At 41.2% G+C, this 8,832-nt stretch overlaps 2 protein-coding genes across 2 annotated transcripts; one reads left to right on the forward strand and one right to left on the reverse strand.

Annotated features, from left to right (window-relative positions):
- Nucleotides 1–12: 12 nt before the first annotated feature.
- Nucleotides 13–2,018, forward strand: LOC110101932 (peptide-N4-(N-acetyl-beta-glucosaminyl)asparagine amidase A; the record flags this gene model as incomplete). Its single annotated transcript, XM_028697587.1, is given in 1 exon segment — nt 13–2,018. A coding segment is annotated over 1 exon segment (1,794 nt). The 3' UTR covers nt 1,824–2,018.
- A 1,931-nt stretch (nt 2,019–3,949) lies between these two features.
- LOC110101919 (serine/threonine-protein kinase STY46) lies at nt 3,950–6,616 on the reverse strand. The gene is made up of 2 exons (XM_020830023.2): nt 5,271–6,616; nt 3,950–4,449 (listed from the first exon to the last, which is right to left on the reverse strand). Exons 1-2 carry the CDS (start codon nt 6,576–6,578, stop codon nt 4,159–4,161), a joined length of 1,599 nt encoding a protein of 532 aa, XP_020685682.1. The 5' UTR covers nt 6,579–6,616; the 3' UTR covers nt 3,950–4,158.
- Nucleotides 6,617–8,832: the final 2,216 nt, after the last annotated feature.

Raw genomic sequence — 8,832 nt, forward strand, 5'->3', positions numbered from 1 at the left:
CTGATCTCCCCGCCGGAAAATCCCTTCCGATGTGTAATTCCACTGCCCTCTCTCTCCTTCTCCTTGCCCTCCTCTGGGCGTCGAGCTCGTCCTTCTCCATCCCCGACCGCTTCCTCCTCCCCACCCTCACCCCATCGACGGAGCCTCAAGAATACTTTGACCCCACCCTCCCCCCCTTTCTACCCCCAACAGAGGTCCCTGCCTGCTCCATCCCTGTCCTCCAGCACGACTTCGCCAACACCTACGGCCTCCCGCCTGCCACCGGCGTATTTTCCCCTCCGGCGGCATGCCCGCCCCCATGGTCCCGCATCGTTCTCGACCTCTCCGTGTCCTCCGTCGGCGACCAATACGATCGCATCGCAGCTGTCTGGATCGAAGGCGTCGAGATCCTCCGCACCAGCACCGCGGAGCCGACAGAATCCGGCGTATTCTGGCGAGTACGCAAGGATATCACGCGTTACGCCCCCCTCCTACGCGGCTCTGGAGGCGTGAATGTTTCGATGATGCTTGAGAACATTGTCAACGATGTCTACACTGGGATCTATAAAGTCAATGTGTCGGTCGAGTTATATCCCGATTCCGACGATACCAATTCGAAGAAGATGAAGAAGCGCGGTGCTTTTGACCTAGGGTTACCATCCGATCTTGACGAAGAAGAGGTAAAGCTGATTCCTCTATTTGATGATCCTGCGGATGTTGTAATTCCCGTTTCAAGAAAGAATAGCAGTACCGGTTTCTGGTTTCGGATCCAGAATCAATCCGAAGCGCATTACAGTAGAATTATAATTCCTCGAAATACCTTCAAAGCTGTTCTTGAAGTCTACGTTTCATCCCATTCTAACGATGAGTTTTGGTACTGGAATCCTCCTGATGTATACATCAAGGAAAACAACTTGACTACTGAGAGAGGAAACGGCGCTTTCCGTGAGGTTTATGCCACCATTGATGGCCGATTTGTGGGCACTGTTCTTCCATTTCCAGTTATCTTTACAGGTGGGATCAATCCTTTGTTCTGGTCACCTGTTGTTGCTATTGGGGCATTTGATCTTCCTTCCTACAATCTCGATCTGACGCCATTTCTGGAGCTACTTCTAGATGGGAAGGAACATTCTATTGGACTGAGAGTTACTGATGGAATCTCATTGTGGCTCATTGATGCAAATCTGCATCTATGGTTAGATACCGATTCTGAAACAGTGAGCGCGAAGCTTATTCGATACGAAGCACCTCCTCTTTCGATTGTTCGAACCAACAAATTTCTTCATTTGAATGGAACATTCAAAATTGACGCTGAGAGGAAAGTTCACTTCTCAGGCTGGGTGAATTCATCCGTTGGTAATCTGACAAGTGATGTAAATCAGAAGCTTAAGTTCAAGAGCTCGGTAGATTATCAGAATGATGGGAACTACAAAGCTGTTCATTTGAAGACAAAGGTGAAAACAGAGGTGAAGATCAAGAACAACCAGGAGGTCATACTCCAAAGATTTTCTCAAAAGTTCAAAAATCCTCTTTCGATCTTGACTGAAACCTTGCCTGGAACCAACAATACCTATACTATGACAACCAATCTTTCACATACTCTGCATGAGGAAGCAGCCATTTTTATGCTGGAGAAGATGATTGCTTCGAGGATTCTGGAAGATAAGCAGGACGCTTCTGGTTGGATGAAGGTCCAAGATCATTCAGTTCTATCAGGTTCAGCTGGAACAAAACAGTTATATAATTATAGAGATAATGAAAAATGTTATAATCGCATTTTGAAAACTGATGATGGAGTGCTTACAGATGATACAAATAACAATGTATGTGCACATTCCTTCTAGTGATATAGATCAGGTGATCTCCATTCTTCTCATATATGTTCTTCATCTAATGTTCTATGTTGTCCTGTTTTTTTCTCCTACTGGAGAAGAAATTTCTGTTGGGAGAAGTAATTATGATATTTTATGCTTGCAGATGTAATTTGTATGAATCATTTACCAAGTTTTCTATGTTGAGAAATTCCTTTTTCTTTTTTATACTGATTTGCAGCACTTGGTTCTCAGCATTACTTACTGCAGTGATGCTATTTTCTAATAGAAGACCTGCTATCTATGCTACAAAACCGTTCTTCTTCTGAAGCTTGTTTAGTTGTTTCTATTGTTGGAAGGTTACTGAAGAATTTCATAAAAATTATGTTAAAGGCTCAACTTTAAGATGGAGGGAAATGAGAATTCCATATGTTTGTTTAACCTTTCGATCTCTTGTGTTGTTCGAAGTTCAATAATAAGTTGCATGTTTTTTGAACCTTTTCGTACAACCATACAGTATTGCGGCGCTGTGTACCTAAGTACTACGGTACTGTATAATTTGTATGGAGATAGACAGAGAGCGGACCGCTGCTTGGCTCCAGACGTCAGCATTGCAGCTCTGTCAGACAAATAGGAGACACAAAGTGGAGCGTCACGACACTCCAAACTTGGCTCCGTGGCACTGCAAGGCGGGCTAGCAATTTTCTTTCTCGTTTTTCATTAAAGGTTGCGTACCTTGGTGGTTTTGGTCGAGTTCTCTTTATTTGTTTGTAAGAGAACATTATAAGAGTGTAGAGAGAGAGAGAGAGAGAGAGAGAGATCTATATTATTTCTCCCAAATTTTCACAGTAAATTTCCTAGTGTGGTGTGACTTCATGGTTTTTTTTTTTTTCCAGTTTCAGTTTTTTTCATGTTAAATCTTGGTGTTCTTTATTCCAGCTGCATTTTCTCTTTCTTATTTGTGTTCGCTATGTGTTTTTCTTCCCCAACTGAAGCATCAATAATGCGTGTTGCGCATGTAAGCGTTTATGTTATATTGCAGAATTAGACCTGTAAAAACTAAATTATAGATCTTATCGTTAGTAAAAAATCTAAAGCATTCATCCTCTTCTGCGTGTTCTTTGAAATTTCTTATGCTCATCATCTAAAAAAGACAAAAAAGGCTTCTTGTATTCAAAATAAAATTTTATCAAGTAAAAAAAAATCATGAAAGAGATGGATCCATAGTATTCTTGTAGGACAATGATGGCTCGGAGCACCTACAATCCGTTCATGAAGCACAGGAAACTCCAATGAAAGAGCTCATATTGGCAAGCAAAACAATAATTTCAGGCGTCAGTGCTTCTTTTCCTTATTCGCTTTGATCAACTCGTGTCTGGATGGAAGAATGAAGGGCAGCTGCTTGAGAAAATGCTCAAGCTGAAGTTGCAAAATCACCCATGAGGCGAACACTTTTGATCACATACTAATTAAGATAAGAAGAACACTAAAGAGAGGAGGAGACAATTCGGAGGCGGAACCAGCCTTAGTTCTCAGTAGGACAAATGACAAATTTATAAAAAAATAAAAATATATATAAGGGTGCAAAATAATTTAGTTTGCATATAATCGTTTTTCACAGACTTGTTTGTTAGCGTCAGAAAAGTTCAACATAATCGGATGAAAATAACGGGATGCTAAGAGGCTTTCAGACTTTTGAAGGAGCGAATAAATTAGTTTGCCACTTGCCAAATAACGGGATTACAAAAGTGTATAGATTAGTTTGCCATATGTCGAAGATCCTCTCCTCCCAAATAACGGGATTACAAATAATCTTTACTATATTAAGAGTTTTAATTTTTTTAGGGGGGCTAATTGCCCCACTCAACACTAGACAGTTCCGCCCTTGGGAGGAGATGATGAAGATGATCAGCCAAGTGAGAGTCAATGTAATTTTCCATCTTTTGTGAAGTCTATTGAAGATGAAAAACCAATTTGTAGAGTTTGTAAGATCACTTGGAGATCAGAGCTCCCCTAAGCATCACGAGGCTATTGAGAATATCAGGTTTATCAAAAGCACCATAACGAAGAGAACAGAGCAGAAAAGCAGAGAGAATGAGAAGATTTCTAGAAGTGTAATATATTACTTCAATTTACATTGAGCTTAATACAACTGCAAGATCAATGGAAGGCAAATTTGAAACTATTGTGCATGACAAGGAAACTGGAGATAGAGATGACGATCACCGATATGAACAAAGCAACTTAGATTCTTTTGGGACGGCTTTTTTTCTGATTCTTAAAGCAGCTTTTTAGTATATTTTTTATTAAAAAGTTGCTTTTATGAAACAGTCACACGTCATTTCAGCGGGGTAGCTTACAGCATGAGCTATCCCACTGAAATCTTTTGCTTCGAAAGGATGGCAACAATTTCAGAGAGCTGAGGCCGCTTTGATGGAAAGTTGTTCCAACACCTTATCATAAGCGACCTCAGAATCGGAGGACAATCCTTCGGGATCTCCGGCCGCATTCCGTAGGCGGCGATGCCTACCGCCGCCTGCACTGGCGAGTAAGAAGAGTATGCTACTTCTCCAGTTACCATCTCCCACAACAGCATACCGAAACTGTACACATTGCTCATCCAGGTCTCAGTCTTGTTCTCAGGGTCAGCAGCTATTATCTGCACCCAATATCAAGATGGAACAATCAAATAAGCAAATGATTTGGTTCTTTAACTATGCAAGTTTTCCTGGGAAATTTTTATGAACAATTCCAACGGTTTAAAAAATATTAATTTTGAGTGGAGAGAGAGAGAAGATTGGAGATTTGTTGGATAAATTTTGATTAATTTTTTTTTTTTAATTTTAATCACACACACATATATCATTAAAAAATAATCAGAACAGTGTAAATAAAAAAAAAAGTAAAAGTAAATTAATTTTATTTTATTTTTTAAAATATAATCCGTTTTAACATTTAGTTCAAATAAAACATAACACAAAAATTTAAAACATAATCAATTAATTAACATGCAACGTGTTTATAAAATTTAAAACATAATTTAATTTATTTTTTATAATAATGCCATAATACAATATTGTCATAATTTTTTATTGAAAGAAACCTTAATTTCGTGTTCCGATTTCTTTTAAAATCACCATCAAAGTAGAAACCATATTTGTTCATTTTTAAATTTTTTTATTAACCTACTTTTTAAACTAATTTAAACTTAAAACACGCTCTTCTTTATTAAATGAAATTACCTTTTAAGATATTTCAAAATTTTGAAAAGAATGTGTATGAATTAAGCCGCAGTGAACGATAAGTTTTTAGGTTCGGACATCGGACAGAGAGAAATATCTGAATTTCTCTCTGTCTACAGTAAAAACACAGTCGAAGCACAGCTGCTAACTGTGCTTTTATTATAGACAGAGAGAAATTCAGATCATTCTCTCCGTCTGATATCCGCACCTAATAATTTGCCGCAGTGAGGAGGCTCACCTCTGGAGCTAGCCACTGATATCCAGCAGTCTCATACTCTGTGGCCTGCCTTCGATTCATGCAAGTAGAAACAATGCCCATGTCACCAAGGCAAGCACGCCCTTCTTCATCCAACAAAATTCTCTGCCTGTTGAGATCTCTGTAAGCCATTCCATGGTTGTTCATGAACAAGAGCCCCTCAGAGACATCTAATCCAATCCTCATAATATCCCCGACCCGCACCTTCTTTTTTTGTATCAAATCATGGACAGATCCTCCCTCCATTAGCCGAGTCACGACGCAGAGCCCATCATTGCTCTCATTGAAGCAAACTCCGCAGAACTGAAGCAAGTTCTTATGCCCGCAGCTCATTAGCCCGATCAACTTCTGCTGGATCTCGATCTCATATGCGCTTCCCCTTTCACACCGTTTCAGCTTCTTGATCCACACCTTCTTCCCTTTATACGTTCCGATAAAGGAATTGATTCCAGCTCTTTCAATGAATTTGATATCTTCAGCTCTGAGAAGCCACCGGCTGAGTTCCGCACCGCCGGAGCAGATGATCTCGGGAAGAGGGTTTGGGAGATGAATCTGGCGAATGGGGCAGGCGTTTATCTCCGAAGGCGCAGAAAAGACAGAATTTTTTTCGTTGGTCACCAAGCCTTCTTCCTGGCAGCCACAGAGGCGAAAATGAAGCTTGACGCCGGCGTTCCGCTGCTTCTTAGCGGCCGAACGAAGCGCGGCTTCGATACGATACTTGAAATTCTTCTCGCAGCGAGCATCGATGAGGACGGTAACGACGCCGAGAGTAAGCTCCTTTTTCTCAAAGATTTGGGTTTTCTTAAAGCAGACCACAGATCCTCCAATAGCGCCGGACATCGTCGGCCACGAGAAGGCTGATTTGCAAACGAATACAATCTTGAAAACGTTATCCTGACCTGAGATCCGCTGGATCTGAAAGGCAGGTTGACCATCGTCGGCCGCCTGCCTGACCAATCCAAGATGAAGGCAAACCTCCTTAATGTCAAATCCCGCTTGAGAGTAGCTATTGGGAAGGGAATCGAAATGGCGGCGAATGTCAGAGAGAAGTTTCTCAGGGATGTGGCTGCCGGGAAAGAGGTGCGTGAGCGAAGAGTTAGAGACGTTGAGGTTGAGTGAGTTTCTTAGGGCGGCGATGGCTGCAACGACGTTACGGCTCATTCGCTGCCATTTCTTCTCCGGCAGCTCTCGCCCGAATGCCTCTGACTGGTGCCGGGCTCTCATGAGGAGATGACTGAACAATTTCTCGCCCGTGTTCTGCCCTCCGGAGCTGCATTCAAGCGCCGCCATCACGGTGGTGTTCGCAAATGGTTTGGGAAGGGAGGTATGGATGAAGAAACAACATGGCGGTTGGGGACTTTCGATTTATAGCTTAGATTAGAGACAAAATTAAGTGAGAAAAAGAAGGTGAAGAACCATTTTTTTTTAATTTGAAATTTTGTTTGTTATGAGAGTGAGATGTAAGAAAGTTGACAATTTTGGAAGTCTCCTTCAGTAAAGGATTTGCTTTAGTAGTCGAGTTGAAATCACTCAAGAAAAAATTTATATTTAATTGAATAAAATAAAATTTAAAGACCTAATTTAGATTATTTTATTTGGGAAGATCATAATAATGACAAACCAAATGCGACCAATTTGAGAAGACAAATTTGAGAAATCTATGTAAGATGCTTCGTTCTCATAAAAATAATGACTGATTATACTCATAACAAATAATATATATAATGTATTTTACTTTCAATGAGTTAATATTATTATATTTTATATAATGTAAATTGTTGCATTCTAGAGTATTCACGGTGGTAGAGAATTATAAACTTTAGCATCTTAGCATTGTACGAAGATCCAGCACATAAGCAGATATGAGAGAGGGTGTAGCGTTCATAAGAGACATTAGAGTTTTTACATGAAAATCCCTAAAAAGGGGGGAAAAACCGCGAGGCTTGGCCCAGTTTGAATGAATCCACCAGTTTGTAGTCAATTAGAAATGAGGCCCTTTTTAGAGAGAAGGCATTGGTATGATGTCATAAATGTACATCATATAGAGCGCATTACATGGTGGGAGTTACAATAATCAACATAAACATGTTTGTTTGGTCAGCAGGATCATAGTTGATAGGATAGAGGTCAGAAAGTCCATAGTAGGTAGAAGACCGGGGTCAGAAAGACCATTGTCTGGTGATGTAGGTCGGAAGGACCATAGTATGTAAGAGATCGAGGTCAGAAAGACCATTGTCTGGAGATGTAGGTTAGAAGGACCATAGTAGGCGATGGAAGTTGGAAGGACCATAGTCATTAGGAGACAAAGGTCCAAAAGATAGTTGTAGTAGGGCGATACTCTGGTAGAACTCTAGGCATCAAGTGGTGGCCCGATAAAAGTCTGTGCCTCAAGTGGTGGTCCGGTAGAAGTCCGGACCTCAGGTGGTGATCTGGTAGAAGTATGGGCGTTAGGTGGTGGTCCGATAGAAGTACAGGGTTCAGGTGGTGGTCTGGTAGAAATATGGGTCTCGGGTGGTGGTCCAGTAGAAGTCCGGGCCTCAAGTGCTGGTCCAGCGGAAGTCTAGGCCTCACGTGGTGGTCCGGCAAAAGTTCGGGCCTCAGGTAGTGGTCCGGAAAAAGTTCGGGCCTCAGATGGTGGTCTGAAAAAGCCTGGGCCTTAGGTGGTGGTCCGATAGAAGTTTGAAACTCATGTAGTGGTTCGGCAGAAGTCCGGGCGTCAGGTGGTTGTTCGGCAGAAGTCCGGGCATCAGGTGGTGATCCAGCGGAGGTGAGAGCCTCAATTGGTGGTCCAGCGGAGGTGAGGGCCTCAAGTGGTGGTCGCCTCAAGTGGTGGTCCGATGAAGCAATGATGTCAAGCGGTGGTCTGGTAGAACTCAGGCGGTGGCTGAGGAGGAGCAAGGAGGCAAGAGCGATCTTCGATCTCTCTCTCGAATCCTTTGTCTTGGGGTCCCCCTTTAAAGAGGAATGAGGGGTCTATTTATAACTTTCTTAGAGTGGCATGGCCCATAAATAGGAGAAGGATCAAGGGCAAATGGAGAGTGGTTGGATGGACGGTCGACTTAATCATGGACTGTTTGAGGGACATTTGAATGTATTAGTGATGTTAGAATTTAGTGATCTTGGTCTTGTTGGATTTGTCTCGTCAAGCTGCTTAATTCGATTATAAGCACGCCAAGTTTGGAAACTGTTAGGTAATCCAAATTATGGTTTGAACCTTCAAACAACACTTCGGGCCCTTGATTTGGACCCATTGGGCTCGGATTTGGTTGAATTTTGTGTTGTTGGATTTGTATTTCTCAGACGTTCAGTTTGTTTGTAAGTTTGCTGAAATCTGAGTTCAGATGGTCCTAATTTTAATTTTGAAAATTTCCAACTTGATTTTGCGTCGAGATTCGTGCCCGATCAAGATTATTTTTTGAAGATGTATCATAAATATTTAAGTATTATATAAATAAAATATAAAAATTTAAATATTAGCTATATAATAAAAAAATTATGATGTTCATCTCCATAAAATTAGAAGAAATGTTTTTTTTTTTTTTTT

Source organism: Dendrobium catenatum, unplaced genomic scaffold (assembly GCF_001605985.2).
Source record: "Dendrobium catenatum unplaced genomic scaffold, ASM160598v2 fragScaff_scaffold_974, whole genome shotgun sequence".
In the NCBI taxonomy this organism is placed as follows: domain Eukaryota; kingdom Viridiplantae; phylum Streptophyta; class Magnoliopsida; order Asparagales; family Orchidaceae; genus Dendrobium; species Dendrobium catenatum.

Coding starts and splice junctions, on each gene's coding strand:
- LOC110101919 (XM_020830023.2), bottom strand. CDS start 6,578: ATGGCGGCGCTTGAATGCAGCTCCGGAGGGCAGAACACGGGCGAGAAA. Junction 4,450..5,270: donor ATCAGTGGCTAGCTCCAGAG/GTGAGCCTCCTC, acceptor TATTGGGTGCAG/ATAATAGCTGCTGACCCTGA.